This window comes from Ictalurus furcatus, chromosome 2 (assembly GCF_023375685.1).
Source record: "Ictalurus furcatus strain D&B chromosome 2, Billie_1.0, whole genome shotgun sequence".
NCBI classification, from domain to species: domain Eukaryota; kingdom Metazoa; phylum Chordata; class Actinopteri; order Siluriformes; family Ictaluridae; genus Ictalurus; species Ictalurus furcatus.
In genome coordinates this window covers 24,676,257-24,693,387 of record NC_071256.1, presented here as the reverse complement: position 1 = coordinate 24,693,387, position 17,131 = coordinate 24,676,257, and the positions used below count along the sequence as shown (strand labels likewise).

The following is a 17,131-nucleotide window of genomic DNA, read 5'->3' as shown; positions in this document are numbered from 1 at the left end:
CTGCAGCCCCAACAGCCCTGCACGTCCAGCATCTATGGGCACAAGAGCCATGTGGCTCCCTCCAGTGTGAGATCAGAACCTAACAAGCAGTCCATCTGGCCTAAAATGATGTGCTAGTCCACTCGGACAATGTTGTGAAAGTCAGATGAATCAATGATGAAGGCAGCACAAGGTCGAATGGCTATCTTCACTTTTCATGGAAGCTCATTGGGTGGGTCCAACTGTTGCTATTCTCAATGAGAGCGACTCACCTGCTGAGATTGTACAATGGTGAGGTGGACCGCTCATATGCCTGAGAGAGTGGGTCCAAGTCAACTTATTGCCTATCATGGTTCTCCCTAAAGCAAAGCTGGACTTCCCACTGGAACAGGATGCACTGGCCCACGTCTGGCCGCTCTATCTACTGTAAGCCTTTCCGCGTCTACTGCTGATTCTTCCCATGTTAGACAGAATATAGCAACTAGGCCAGAGTGCTACTTGTGTCTGAGTTGGCTTGGCTGCCAAGTCATCTCTATTCATTCCTTGGCCTTTTAGCAGCTTTTGCCAACATGTGTTGGAATAAAGTCAACTATTGCAAAATTGCCATTTTAAGGGACCTAAAACATTTCACTGAACAGTAAATAGATGATCTCACACAGTTAATGAGATCATAAGTTTTTTCTCAAATTAAGCAACGTATCTATTGTTTTGCACTTGATTTTTCATTAAATTCCAGAAAGGGCAATATTGTGGGTTTACACAGACCTGAATGAACAAAAATGTTACTGTTAAATATTACTCAAGTATTATTGAAACTCGGCATTTGTAGAAGATAATTTACAAGAGAAAAAACATTTTCTACTTCTTGAATTTTCATTTTTACCTTCAAAATACTTGTTAAAAATGCCATGAGATGATTTTTCTTGCCCAGTTGCTTCATGTTCTCACTTACTAAGATGTGTTTAAGACATATTTACAGCCATCCAATCAAATTTGCATTACTGCCAAATGAAACTTTGCACAACTGTGCTAACTGGTCTTTGAGCTGGTATTCTCTTGCCTGGATTTACTAATGATTCCTATAAGATGATATGTCTTCTTTGCCTACTTCATAAAAACGAAATCAAAATTTGGCATTAAGTCTTAAGATGCATATTGAGGTAAGTTAGCCCAGGTAAGTTAGAGGTAAATAAACCAATTTCTGTTCAAAACTGTTCATTTTGGATCAGTTAGCAATATTCATGTTTACTTGAACACTTGAATATGTTTAAATTTTGAAGTTTTTGACTCTGTACTAGCTTGACTTTCACGCAAGTAAATTTTTGGGTCAGGGCCTTTTACTTTTAATTGTGTAGGAGTTTTACACAGTACACACTGTTTTATTCCAGCAGGTGGTTGGTATTTGCTAACTTTTAAAAAGAATTTTAATTCATACCATTTTGTAAGATTTTCTTCCTTTCATACTTTTATGCATTTTATAGAAATTCTGGAGGCAGGTGACTGAATTTTAGCTTTCTCTCTAAATGTCTAAAACATTTCTTCATACTGGACTGTCTCTTGGTTTTCCTAGAAGAGACAATTCAAGAAGTTTGCAGTAATCTGCACTGCCATTGTTATCAAGAGTCTGAGTGAAGAATTGTTACTAATGAAGCTTAACATAATTAATATGTGGAAGTGGAACATATCTGATGATAATTACTAATTACACAGGGTCATTAAACAAATTTCAATGGATTGCACAGTTTATGGTGAGTGATCACTTGGTATGTAGGGCACTCAATCTAGCACCCTAAAAAGTTATTTGGCTTGGCCCTTTGGGTCAGCTTTACAACAGAGGGTTTCTATTTCAGAAATCTACCAAGTAGATCCCCTTTAGAAAGCTAGAATAGTTAATCATCTAAAGAATATGACACTTGCTATAGGGCATCGAGTTTTAACTCTAATCCAATTTATCTTATCCTAACACCAAAATGTGTTTAGTGTAAGTGTTATGATTTACTTTCTATGTATACACTCACTGTCCACTTTATTAGCAACACCTGCACATTAATTTATCCATCCATCTTCTACCGCTTACTCCTTTTCAGGGTCACAGGGAACCTGGAGCCTATCCCAGGGAGCATCAAGCACAAGGCTGGGTACACCCTGGACAGGGTGCCAGTACATTCATTTAATCATTTATTTATTTATTTATTTATTTATTTATTTATTTGTTTGTTTGTTTGTTTGAACATTAACTTAAGTTACTGACCTATATCTGCATGATTTTTTGTACTATGCTACTGCCACATGATGTTGATTAAATGACTGCATAAATGTACAGGTGTTCCTAATAAAGTGGACAGTGAGTGTATATACTGTATATTTGGAAGGGTTTGTAGAAGGAAAATAATTTGATTTAAGGAGAGAGAGAGAGAGAGAGAAAGCTGTTTCAGCTTTCCCAAAGATAAAGAAAGAGTGGATCAAATGTTTTTGTGGTGACATACAGTGTAACCTGGTAACAAGGAAAGGGACTACAACAATACTTAGTGGTGGAGCTGCGATGATGGTCAAAGTCAAGGTCCATCTGCAAACAGTACTTGTAGTGAGCTCTCTCTCTCTCTCTCTCTCTCTCTCTCTCTCTCTCTTTCTTTTCCTCCTGCAGAAGCAATATCTAACACACATTCAATATGGTGTAGGCGCTATGTGAGGAATGTTAGCTCTTTGCTTTCCAGGGGTTCAAGGGTCTTAAGGCTTAGGGGCCACACTATTGAAAACAAAGTTGCAATTGCTTTAGATAGATTTATGTACAATGGTATACAGTGTGGAAGAACTCTGCAATATATTATGAGCATTTGTTACTGTGTCATGGTATCTGTATCATTAAATCAGCCATGTTTCCGTATATTTTTCAGAGAAACAAGAAAATTGATTAAAACTAGTTTTTGGTTGATCAGATATCTTTGATGATTATGTGAAATGTAAATGAAATGTGGCATGTTCAGCTCTAGTGCCCTTTCACTGCCTCTTTCTCTCGCTGTGTTTGTGTGTTGAGGGAAGTATGTGCATGTGCAGAGAACAGACACAGTGGGTCTCTGAAAGAGGTTAAGGACAGGGGACTCTGGGCCTCAGTAACCCAGCATGTGCTGAGCCTGGGAAGAGCAGACAGGTTTTACATATATTACACTGGGCATAGTATCCTCAATAATTGAAAATGTTTCCTTTTGTGATGATTAAGACAAATGCTCTCTTCATACTGAAAAAGTCTGTGCCTGAAATGCAAGACCCACCAAAAAAATTGGTAAAAGTAGAAAGTATATCTACTTAGCATTGCCTTAATTTCTTCTTTATATTTAAAAGAAAATTGTATGATTATAATTAAGATAAGAATTGTTCTGGGTGGCATGTTTGTGCAGGGGGTAGCATGGATACCTCACAGCTCCAGGATCTGTTTTAAGCCTGAGCTCAGTTTACTGTCTGTGTGGAGCTTCTGTGCATTTTCTGTCCATGTCCGTTTCCCCCAAGTTAAAACCTGCAGGTATGTATTGACTGCTCAATTCCTCCTAGGTGTGAATGAGTGTGTCTGTATATGTGTACATGGATTGGTATCCCATTCAAAGTGTGTTCCTGCCTCACTCCCAATGTCCACCCTGGCCAGGATAAAGCAGTTGCTAAAGATGAATTCATTCATGAATAAATGAATAACTATTTCTTTAGCTCTTTTCTTAGGCATGTATGCCACAACTTACCACTTCAATGTCAAAGCTAATAGTGAGCAAAGACCAAATTCATGTGACCTAATACCCCTTTGTCTGTATCTTTTAACCAGATGACCCCATACTCAGAGCTCACAGCCTGAAGTTCATTTCCACATGTTTGGTCATATCAAAAAGAACAATACATACATAATAATCACAATAATATCTCATACAAAATGCATAATGTGACGTTTTAACATCAAACAGCTTCAAAGCGTTGATCTAAATTTCTAATAATCTCAGCTTTAACAGAAGTAACCGTAAGAATGAGACCAAATGTTGCTTCATACGTTGTATTTATGATGATGAGTTATCATGCTAGCTAACATTTGAGAGATTAGGAATAAAACTGTTCTTAACTAGCCTTAGCTGACGTTTTTGCACATTACTTGGAGTCGAGGGAGACTTTTTTTGCTTCTGTGAAACCTTGTGCTTTTACTTTAATACTTGAAAAAGTAATAGTTTGTAATAATACTTCTTGAGGGAAGATGTTTTTACCACACAATAATGCATGTGTGTGTGGGTAGGTGTGTATATATATGTGTATGTGTGGGTAGGTGTGTGTGTGTGTGTGTGTGTGTGTGTAGAGATAAATGGATAGATAGATAGATAGATAGATAGATATACAGTATCTCACAAAAGTGAGTACACCCATCACATTTTTGTAAATATTTGATTATATCTTTTCATGGGACAACACTAAAGAAATGACACTTTGCTACAATGTAAAGTAGTGAGTGTACAGCTTGTGTAACAGTGTAAATTTGCTGTCCCCTCAAAATAACTCAACACACAGCCATTAATGTCTAAACCGCTGGCAACAAAAGTGAGTACACCCCTAAGTGAAAATGTCCAAATTGGGCCCAATTAGCCATTTTCCCTCCCCAGTGTCATGTGACTTGTTAGTGTTACAAGGTCTCAGGTGTGAATGGGGAGCAGGTGTGTTAAATTTGGTGTCATCGCTCTCACACTCCCTCATACTGGTCACTGGAAGTTCAACATGGCACCTCATGGCAAAGAAAACTCTGAGGATCTGAAAAAAATATTGTTGCTCTACATAAAGGCTATAAGAAGATTGCCAAGACCCTGACACTGAGCTGCAGCACGGTGGCCAAGACCATACAGCGGTTTAACAGGACAGGTTCCAGTCAGAACAGGCCTCGCCATGGTCGACCAAAGAAGTTGAGTGCACGTGTTCAGCGTCATATTCAGAGGTTTTCTTTGGGAAATAGACATATGAGTGCTACCAGCATTGCTGCAGAGGTTGAAGGGGTGTGGGGTCAGCCTGTCAGTGCTCAGATCATATGCTCAGACCATTGAGTTATTTTGAGGGGACAGCAAATTTACACTGTTACACAAGCTGTACACTCACTACTTTACATTGTAGCAAAGTGTCATTTCTTCAGTGTTGTCACATTAAAAAGTATAATCAAATATTTACAAAAATGTGAGGGGTGTACTCACTTTTGTGAGATACTGTCATATATATATATATATATATATATATATATATATATATATATATATATATATATATATATAAGTGAGAGAGAGAGATGGATGGATGGATAGATAGACAGAGATATAGAGAGATAGAGATATATATATATAGAGAGAGAGAGCTATATAGAGATATAGATGGATAGAGAGATAGATATAGATAGATAGATAGATATGTATAGATATATAGATAGATCTATATCAATTCCTTTGTGCAAATACATGTAAGGCTATTAAAGGGTTAAAAGATGTTTCTGAGCGTCATATGGGTACCACTCCAACTATATCCAACGTGTAAATCCTGCTTTAAGTTCAGGTCACTTCAAAATTAACTTCAGTGGTGCCTGGCATTTGCTGGAATCTGTAGACTGCCTTTCTAAATCCTGTGCTGGATCTTAAGCAACAGGGTTCATGCACCGCTACCTAATCTCCAAGGACTATTAAAGGTGGCGTGGTGCATCGACTTCTCTCTCCACTTCGCTAGATCTTTGTACGGACCTACACGTTCGTGTTCTCTCGGAGCAAACCTATATGTGACTATATATCGAGCTTTTTCCATCGCATCGTTAGTGCAGGACATCTCTAAGCGTTTCACTCCAGGAAAGGGTTTGCTCTATTGAACTGAACACTAGAAGATGTGGTGGATGTTGTTTCCCCGATGGATCTGGTTTTTCCTTGGGCACGTCTGCGTTTTGCGCTTGCATCTTCGGGTCCGGGCAATGACTGTGTCCAAGGTGGTGTATTCTCACGCCGGAATGTGTCCTAATGAGATGAACCCGAATCTCTGGGTGGACGCTATGAGTACCTGCATGCGCGAGTGCCAGTCAGATCAGGTGAGGATGGTTTCGGTGGCACGCGCCCCGCGCTCAGTGTATGTAGTTTTTAAATTGCAGAGTGCGGTCCTACTACATTTACATTTATTCATTTACACTCACTACCAAAATCTGACTTTCTGAGTGTTTTGTATATGTAGGCGTCTCACTCCCATACTTTCACATAATTCAGTCTAGATTATCTACACTGTACGTTAGACTGTGGTGTCAAATATTTTGTAAATTGCATCCTTCCCTGCTGAAAAAAAACCCACAAAACAATCCAGAAACCCTCATAGAATTTGTAATGGTTTTAATGGAAACGGTAATGGTCCCTGTAGGTCTCTATTGGTAATTTGTTGCCTTCTATTGGTGGCATGTTATGTCTAGTGGATACCATTAAGGACCAATAATCGTTATGGTAATGGTTTTAATGGTTAGCTGATAGCTTGTGATGGTATTTGTAGTGGAAACCATTAGAATTTCTGTGATAGTTTCTGGGGTTTTTTGTTTGTTTGTTTGTTTGTTTTTCCCCCAGCAAGGTTTTCATTATTTTTTTCTGGATACTTGCATACTGCTTCCTTCATAAATTTGTGGTAGATCAACAGGTAGATGAACTCTGTTTTCCATAAACCCATAGAAATAAGCTTTTGTCAGTGCTTTACATTAAGGTTCCCTAAACTAACATTATTTACTGCATTAGATAACGTTAGAAACCTTCAGCGGTAATAAGCTGAGTAATGTTATGTAATTTGTTTAAACGTTAATGAAATAGATTTTTAATATAGATTATAGATTAACGTTTAATGTTTATTCAATCCATATATTAAATTACAGCATGTTCCTAAATGTTGATAACTAACTGAATACTCCTCTTCTGGTGTAAATATTGTAACTTGCTAATCAGTCTCTCTTCTGAATTTTGTCAGTTACCAACTATAAACAAATTAATTAAATTTGCTGGTTTAGTGTTCATTCTATTTATTAGCCAATCTTAAAAATAGTTAGTCTTTTCATTTTCTATACATATATGATCTTTTTTCTATGACATTCTTATAACATTTGCTGATGGACATTCTTGCTATTTTTCTCATCCCTTAGGACTGTGAGACATTTGAGAAGTGCTGTTTAAATGTGTGTGGAAGCAAGAGCTGTGTGGCTGCCCGCTATAGGGACATGAAGGGAAATAAAGGACCAGTGGGAATGCCAAAAGAGGCCACCTGTGACAAGTTCATGTGCACCCAGCAGGGTTCAGAGTGTGACATCTGGGATGGGCAGCCTGTGTGCAAGTGTCGTGACCGCTGTGAGCGGGAGCCTCGTTTCACCTGTGCCTCAGACGGTATGACCTACTACAACAAGTGCTACATGGATGCAGAGGCCTGTTCTAAGGGTGTCACCCTTACTGAAGTTACTTGCCGGTTCCACCTGTTGTGGCCCAACACCAGCCCTCCTCCTGAGGAGACGACTATGCTTCCTACTACTGTTTACCTGGAAACTACCCCTATGGACATCCGGGTTCCTACAGTGATCAGCAATCCAGTGCAAAACATTGTGTTTGTGGGTGAGACAGCAAGTTTCCTGTGTGAAGTCACTGGCAAACCCAAACCAGAGATCACATGGGAGAAACAGGTAGAGGGAAAAGAGAACACAGTCATGAGGTCAAACTACGTACAAGGTAACATAGTAGTGACTAACATTGCTCAACTTGTCATCTACAATGCTCAGCTCCAAGATGCGGGTATTTATACCTGCACTGCTAAAAACGTGGGTGGATCTATACAGACCCACTTTGTGCTGTCTGTCATACGTCAGGATCAAGCCATGAATGAGAGCTTAGTGAATTCCACACGTCTTCCTGCTGAGGAGTGTCTGAAAGCACCTGATATGGGCGACTGTGGAGAGGAAACCATCAGCTGGTACTATGAAGCCAAGAGGAACAACTGCTTCACCTTCACCTATAGCCAGTGCAACAAGAACAGAAACCACTTTGACACGTACAAGTCATGCATGCTATCCTGTGGAGCTGAACTAGCTGCCCCTTGCTCCCTCCCTAGTGTCCAGGGACCCTGCAAATCTTATGAGCCACGGTGGGCATACAATCATCTCCTCAAGAAGTGCCAGTCTTTTGTCTATGGTGGCTGTGGTGGCAATGAGAACAACTATGAAAGTAAGGAGGCCTGTGAGGACATGTGCCCCTTCCCCAAGAACCACAACTGCAAGCTGTGCAAGCCAAAACAGAGGATGATTACCAGCTTCTGCAAGAGTGACTTTGTGATCTTGGGTCGCATTACAGAACTGACAGAAGACCAAGATTCAGGCCATGCACTCATTACAGTAGATGAGATCCTAAAGGATGAAAAGATGGGGTTGAAGTTCTTTGGACAGGAGCCCTTGGAAGTGACACTGCTCAACATAGACTGGAGTTGTCCATGTCCCAACATCACTAATGCTGAGGGCCAGCTGATTATCATGGGGGAGGTGCACAATGGGATGGCAGTACTGCAGCCTGACAGCTTTGTGGGAGGCTCCAGCAGCCGTCGCATACGCAAGCTCCGCGAAGTCATCAACAAGAAGGCATGTGCTTTTCTCAAGGAGACTGGCAACACACAATAGCAATAAGCTCACAATGAAATGCAGTGGACTCTTTGAAACACCATATGTACCCGTACCCACCAACCTTTTTCTAGGCATTGTAATGAGCCACCAGCATTATCATATTACATCAAAGCTTTCAGTTCCATTCCAGTGTTTGAAGCTTTCAAACAAGAAAAACTACAATTAATTCATAGACAGTTATCTCCATGTACAAATTATCATTGTTACTTATTTACTTTGAACGTAACTGTTTTTAAGCACTTATTTTGTAAAAATTGCCAAAAAAAATCTTTTCATATTTTAGTTACACAAATTGTGTGTGCTCTTAAATCTGAACTTTAATGACAGAACACCTTATAGGCAATTACTTAAGCTAAATCCCATGGCCTTTAACTTAGTCAAGTATGAAAAGGGCTCAAATCTGCTGACTAACTTCATCCCTTCTATTTATCACCATGTCAGTTTGAATCAATAAATGGCCTGTCCAGTTTGTCTTTGCACCTTGTATTTACATTTTAATATATTTGCCCCCACCTTGATCTAAGCCTTATTTTATTTTATGCTTATTATTTATTTTACGAACTTAACTTTTCATACCTACCATGAACTGAATTACTACATAGTCCTATACATGCTTCACAATTTTTGTATTTTGTCTAAAGGTATGGCAGGCAATATATTCATGAGATAACTATTAATCAACTAAATGAATGATGATTAAAGAAATGTATCCCTAACTTTTTTTCTTAACGCCTTCATTTCTTCACACCACTAAGGAGTACAAACATTGAATACCTCAGCTTAGTGGTTTTTGTGAGTGTGTGTGTGGGGGGGCGTATTTTATGTTAGTTTACTTGTTCCTTTCCTCCACTGTTAGTCAATGCTGGCCCTTGTACTTGAGCAGGCACATTCCAGCTGGACGGTGGTGGGGGTGAGGTGGAGTTCTCAGGGGACACGGGGGGCAGTCTGATCCGTGTGTTATGTCTGGGTCTGGGGTTCTCTGCTCTCCTGCTGACCTTTCATGTGAGCAACGGGGCTCTGTTGGCCGAGCACCCCGCTGCCTGACCCTCTCATCTTCTCAGCCCGACTCCAGCCCTGCCGTGACATTGTGCTGGTAGGGAACCTTCTCTGTACACATGTGTACACACACATATACACATACACTGCATTCTGGTTTAAAGTCCATTCTTTGAACTCTTGACTTGAGCTGGATGTGAGACAGAGGGCCAGTACATACTTGTTTTCCCCAAGGTGGGCCTCTGATGGCTCCCTCGGGCTGTCCAATGGGGCCCCGGTCCATGACCCTGTAAGAGGCTAATGAAAAGGAGGGAGAAAGAAAGAGAAAGGGGGAGAGTATGAGGGAGAGAATTCATTAAAGTTGCTGACAAGTGTCAAGTACAACAGTCAGGCTCAGGTTCACTGGCTCACTTGGCTCACTTATTTTCACTAATTACAAACCTTTTCAAAAGTACAATGCAAATAAAAAAGAGACACAAGTCATGTTAACACCAAGTTACCAGTTTATTTGATATGTCATGTTCAGTTTAGGAATTAATTACACCTAATCAACTTCTTTGCATTATGATCCCTAGCACTACACATACACATTATTATCGATATCATCTGGCATTTGGAGGCAAAGTCAACACGTGGAAATCTTTTGTCATGTTCCTCAAACCATTCCTGAGCAATTTTTGCAGTGTGGCAAGGCGCATTATCCTGCTGAAAGAGGCCACTTCCATTATGGAATACTCTTGCCATGAAGGGGTGTACTTGGTCTGCAACAATGTTTTGGTAGGTAATGCGTGTCAATGTAACATCCACATGAATGCCAGAACGCAAGGTTTCCCAGTAAAACATTGCCCAGAGCATCACACTGCCTCTGCCAGCTTGCCTTCTTCCCATAGTGCATCTTGGTGCCATCTCTACCCCAGGTAAGCAAGACATTCAGCCGGCCATCGACATGATGTAAAAGAAAACGTGAATCATCAGACCAGTACTAACCCAGCATACCGCAAACAGCCCACAAGACCTGCTGTTTTGTAGATGCTCTGACCCGGTTGTCTAGTTATCACAATTTGGACCTTGTCAAAGTTAAGAGCTTTATGCTTGCCCATTTTTCCTACTTCGAGAACAGACTGTTCACTTGCTTTCTGCTTAATATATCCCACCGCTTGATAGGTGCCATTGTAACAAGATAATCAATGTTATTCATGTCACCTGTCAGTGGTTTTAATGTTATGGGTGATCTGTGTATCTGGAATACACAAACAACCATTCATTTTCCATACCAATCGTAAACTGGGAGCTTGGAGCCTATGCCAGGGGCCAGGGGAGACACCATGGATGGGGTGGCAACCCATCGCAGAGCACAATTGTGTGAACACACACACACACACCCATTCAGACACTATGGACAATTTAGAGATGCCAATCAACCTACAATGTGTGTCTGGGGACTGGGGGAAGAAACTGGAGTACCTAGAGGAAATCCCCCAACCCAAGGCAAACGTGCTAACCACTAAGTCACTGTGCCCCCCTTATACAGAAATGATACATGGATCTTTATTATTATTATTATTATTATTATTATTATTATTATTAACGTTGTTGTTCTTATTAACTTTTATATGTTTTATTTTTCTGTGTACTGCTTATTTTGTGTACAGCCCTTTGAGAAGCTGCTTTTAAAGGCGCTTTATAAAATAAAGTTTATTATTATTATCAGACAGTTGTGTACAGTTGTACTATAACAATGGAGTTTCTGTGCATGTACTCCATAAACTCCATTATTATAGTACAACTGTACACTTAGTGTTAACTAAAATCAACATGCAAATACACTGCATGGTTTTGTAGATGTACAATCACTAATTGTAATCCATCTGTTGCATCTATTGTCAGACCCATTCTACCCTATCCAGCAAGGAAAAGGGACCACCACTGGAACACTGCTGGCCAGAATATTATTTGGGTGGTCAGCGATTTTTAGCACAGCAGTGACGCTGAGGTGACTTGAAATTTTTTTTAAGCTTTAAGCTAATACACTTTTATTGAATTGAATTATTCAATAAAGTGCATTTGCATAACACTTTTAATAATATATATTGTCACAAAGCAGCTTTACAGAAATCTAAATGTAGATTTAGATCCCAAATGAGCAAGCCAGAGACGACAGTGACAAGGAAAAACTCAGCGATGACCGAAAGAAGAAACCTTGAGAGAAACCAGGGAACCTGTCCTCTTCTGGGTTATACCAGGTAGTGGGATTATAATTCATTAAAGTGTACAGTTGTAGAAGAGTAAACACAAACACTACTAAGTGTGTTTAAAGGATCGTCTGTATGAGCATACTGTGAATAAGAGTCCTGGGATAAGCACAGGAAAGTTTTTATGGATTCAGCAGCAGTTTCAGAAGGTACAAATCTGCAAAATGCAGATTATCCACTGAAGAAAGCATGAGACTTCGGCATAACCTGTTTTTGGGGCTCTTTAAACTATCTATGTGGGACCATCCACAAAGAATTTGGACAACACAAATGAACAACGTTACTACTTTGTTGTGAAGCCATTGCTGACAATTATAGCGTCAAGAGGTCTATGGTAAGAAATAGTTAACTTTTTATAGAATTTTGGTTTAATTAACCTATTCCTCTTGCCAAATCATCCAAATTCTCAAGGTTAGGAGGGTCCCTCTGGTGGACTTGCAATTTTATAATCCTCCATGCATTTTCAATGGCATTCAAGTTAGGTGGTTGGTTAGGCCATACAATGGCTTCTTGAGTCATTTTGGCCGTATGATTGGGGTTTGTTGTCTGGTTCAGCTTCTTGGCCGACAATATTAAATTCTTCTCTGATATGTCACGATATTTCAATCTATTCATTTTTCCTTCAATGTAATGCCATGTCATAATGCTCCCACCTCTGTACTTCACTGTGGGTATGGTGTTATTGGGAACATACGTGCAACACTTCTTTCTCCAACATTACAATCATTACAGTTCTTTTTTTAACTGAGGGGTTTTGCATAGAGTTTAGGAATGGAGATGACTGTGATGCAGTTCATTGCTAATTGTTCTCTATGTAACTATTGTTCTTTCTGCTTTCAGCTCCTCCTGCAACCCTTTTTAAGTGACATCTGACTTATATCTTACTTTCTTTATCATTAGTCAGATCGCACATTGTGAAAACTTGCATGGCACACCTGTTTGGTGACGATTTGGTTGTGGTTCCACAAACTTTCCACGTGCATAATATCACATGCACCTTCACCACGATTGCTACTTGTTGAGTGAAATTTTCTCAACCAATGGCAGCATCGTTTATAATGACACCATGTGCAATTTGCAAAAAAACATTTCCTGTACTATGTATATCTAGAACTTGATTATATTTTCATGTAACCTTTACATATACAGTTGAGGTCAAATGTTTGCATTCATCTAAATTAAACTCCACACAAATGTTACCAAACAATTATTTTGTTAAGTCAATTATTTCCATAAGAGGGTATTTCAAAATAATAGCTAAGAGACAGATATATTTCAGCTTTTATTTACTATATAAGTTTTTCAGTGGTTCAAAGATTACATACACTTTGTAGAATTTAGTGGCATTGCCTTTTAATTACTTGAACTTGACTCAGAATCTGTGGGTAGCCTTCGACAAGCTTCTCAAAAAACTTTGCCAGGATTTTTCCTATTCCTCTGGCCAGAACTGGTGTAATTCAGCCAGGATTGTTGTCAGTCAGTCAGGTTTTTTTTTTTTCAGTCCACAAATGTTTTATGGGATTCAGGTCAGAATGCATTTTCAATACTTTCAGTGTTGTATTTAAGTCATTTTATTACAACTTTGAAGGTATGCTTAGGATCAAGTTTTAATTTCTGGATAATGTCTTGAGGTTTTGCTTCAGTATTTTTAGATAATCGTCCTTCCTCATGATGCCATCTATTTTCGGAAGTGTACTAATCCCCTTTCCAGTAAAATGGCCCCACAACATAATGCTGCCACCCCCAAGCTTCACAGTTGGGATGGTGTTCTTCAAATTAAAAGCTTAATTCTTTTTCCTGCATACATAGTGCTGATTACTATGGCCTACAAATATATAAATATTTCTTTCATCTGACCAGACCAGAGAACACTCCTCCAAAAGGTTAGTGATCACATGCAAACTTGCTTTATGCCAGTCTTGAAGTAGGGGCTTCTTCCTTGTATGACAGCCTTTTAGGTCATGGCAATGTAGGACTCTCTACAGTGGATATAAAAAGGTCTACACACCCCTGTTAAAATTGCAGGTTCTTGGGAAAAAAAAGAATAACACTAAGGTAAAAATCACGCCAGATCTTTTCTTACTGTCAATGTAAAGTTGCAAAGTATACAAATAAAGTGAAGAAAATCAAGTTTTTTTTAGGAGTTTAGGAATTCAAAGTGCTTTACATAGCGGGGGGGTGGGGGGGGGGTTTGTTGTGGGGGGGGGGATGTAAGCTCCTCAACCACCACTAGTGTGTAGCATCCACCTGGATGATGCGACGGCAGCCATAGTGCACCAGAACGCCCACCACACACCAGCTATTAGTGGAGAGGAGAGTGATGTAGCCAATTCAGATATGGGGATTATTAGGGGGCCATGACAGAGAAGGGCCAATGGAATTGAATTTCGCCAGGACATAAAGATTTTTAGTTGGATTCAGATCTGGGCTCTGGCTAGGTCATTAAAAATCTTTGATCTTCTTTTGGTTAAGTCATTCCTTTGTTGATTTGGATGTGTGCTTTGGGTCACAGTCACTGAAAGGTGAAATTCCTTTTCATATTCAGTTTACTAGCAGACAGCTGAATGTTTTGCCAAAAAAAAAAAAATCAACTGGTATCTGTAGCTATTCACAATTCCCTCCTCGCCCCAGTTCTGGATGAAGAAAAGAAGCCCTAAATCATGACACTTCCACCACAATGTTTCACCATGGGTGTGGTGTTCTTTTAGTGATGTGCAATTTTTGGTGCCAAACATATCTTGGAATTATGGAATTATTATATCTTTTTGAATTGTTCTCTTCAGATCATAACACATTTTGCCACATGTTTTTGGATGGTTTATGAAGGCTTGGATGTTATTTGTGAGAAAGGGCTTCTGTCTAGCCACCCTACCCCACAGCTCAGACATGTGAAGAATATGAGAGATTGTTGTCACATGCAGAGAATAATCAGTACTTGATCTCTTCAATGGAAGGGCACATATGTGGCTGCCAAGTGGATGGATGGATGGCTGTATTTCCCAAATATGCTGTCAATCATCTCCTACAACCTGAGTGTACTGGCCTCAGCAGGGTAGAGAGACCACATCTGCAAGGGGCCCTTTCTATTACTTAAAAAATCTAGCAACTTGATAATACCATTTTTATTTTGGTTCATTTAAACTCATCATGCAGCAGAAACATTCAGAAGTCCTCATATTTCTAAAGGAGCTGCTTAATGCAAGACTTTTCTCACTTACGTTAATTAACTTGTCACACTCCCTTTCAGTCTCAGTTAGCACGTTCCCCATGTCCTGCACTGTTCCTTGCAGTTACTCCACCTGGTGCTTCAGGTCAGACTTCTCTACCTCTAGCTGATTAATGGTCTCCACAGCCATCTGATGTTTCTCCTCTGCTTCAGCCAGGGAGACCTAAAAAGTACAACAATGAAAATTTATTCACTTCTACACACACGTTCAGACACTTTTAAAAAATGTGAGTGAGCAAGCACACACACACACACACACACACAGAGCACGCGTGAGAGACAGAGAGAGAGAGAGAGAGAGAGAGAGAGATTTCACAATAGCAGTTGTAGTTTCATGAGAAGGAAAGCTTACCTTCAGTAACTTCACTGTTTGCATCACACTCTTCTTCATCTCATCCTCCTTCATATGAATCTCCTAAAACACACACACAGAGCAAAAGATGCTTAAACTCGAGTGCTTAATGTTCACATCTGCAATGAGCCACTTCTGTTGTATTAGCAACTTGAAAATACATTTTTTAATTTTGGTTAAATTAATCTCATCATGCAGTAGAAACATGAAATGTCTTCATATTTCTAAAAGGAGCTGCTTAATGCAAGACTTTTCTCACTTACATTCATTTCATCAGCAGACCACCTGTAAGACTCATGGAGCACGTTCCCCATTTTCTGCACTCTTCCTTGCAGTATCTCCACCTGTACGTTCAGGTTAGACTTCTCCACTTCCAGCGGATCAGTGGTCTCCACAGCCTCCTGCTGTTTCTCAACTGCTTCAGCCAGGGACACCTAAAAAGTACAACAATTAAAGCTTATTAGCTTTATTTACTTCTACACACACATTCAGACACTTTTAAAAACCGACTCATTACTCATGACAAGCACAAACACACACACACACACACACACACACACACACACACACATACTTGCTCACATGCCTAAAACACAGCCATGGTGTGTTGTCCCAACATCATTCTTATTATACCTTGATGATAACAAGAATAATAAACCTGATAATAATTAATAATAAACCTCATTATATAATGCATTACATAACTATTATAATTAATAGGTTCATTTCTGAGCTCGTGATAGAGATGAGATTTTAGCCTCCCATCTAATCTAATCTCGCCATCATCACAGCTCAAGCTCACTGCATCAAACTCCAGTGTACAGATATTTCCTATTCTCAATCATTCTAGAGCTGCAACTAACAATTATTTTCATAATCGATTAGTTGAGTGATTATTATTCTTTTATTTTTCTGATTAATTGATTAATCGGATGGGGCGGGGCAAACTTTCAGTACCATTTTTTTTAATACAAAATCCACAAACTGAGTGTTACAAATATAAACTTGAGACTAAAACTTTACACAACTGTTTGTCCAAAACAGAAAAGAACCCAATAAACACACACACACACACACACACACACACACACACACACACACCAGAATATATATTATTAATTTAGGACTATAATTTAATTTGGTGCTTTTTGTGCATCCATAAAAAATTATGAAGAAATACTTATATACAATATAAACTAAACTTAAATAAATAAATAAATAAATAAATAAATAAATAAATATAAATTTATTTTAATTTATATTGTATGTAAGTATTTATTCATTATTTTGTACCCTTGCCTTAGAGGACTTTCCTGCTCAGTCACATGATTATTTCGCCTCCATCTGATGGTGACTGAGGTCATGTTGGGAATAAAAGGTAACGCTGACATAAACTGAAGAAAGTCATTGTCGGTGACTCGGGTGTCTGCTAATGCCAGCGTGCGTATGACATTATGCGACATCGACTAGGAAGCGGCTTATACTTCCGGTTAGTAAAAAAAACCCGCTAGTGATATATTTGAGATGATATTACCTTTCTAAAATCCACACACTAGATGGTAGTGCAGAGTGCATAGTGTAAGTGTACAGTACGTCATTTGGGACACAGCTTTAGTATTTACTCTCCGAAGCGTGTTTTTGGAACAGAATTAACGTAATGA

At 39.3% G+C, this 17,131-nt stretch overlaps 1 protein-coding gene across 1 annotated transcript; it reads left to right on the top strand.

Annotated features, from left to right (window-relative positions):
- Window positions 1–5,282: 5,282 nt before the first annotated feature.
- On the top strand, window positions 5,283–8,979 carry LOC128599016 (WAP, Kazal, immunoglobulin, Kunitz and NTR domain-containing protein 2-like). The gene is made up of 2 exons (XM_053610336.1): window positions 5,283–6,049; window positions 7,130–8,979. The coding sequence occupies exons 1-2, from the start codon at window positions 5,852–5,854 to the stop codon at window positions 8,639–8,641; spliced, it is 1,710 nt and encodes a 569-aa protein (XP_053466311.1). The 5' UTR covers window positions 5,283–5,851; the 3' UTR covers window positions 8,642–8,979.
- Window positions 8,980–17,131: the final 8,152 nt, after the last annotated feature.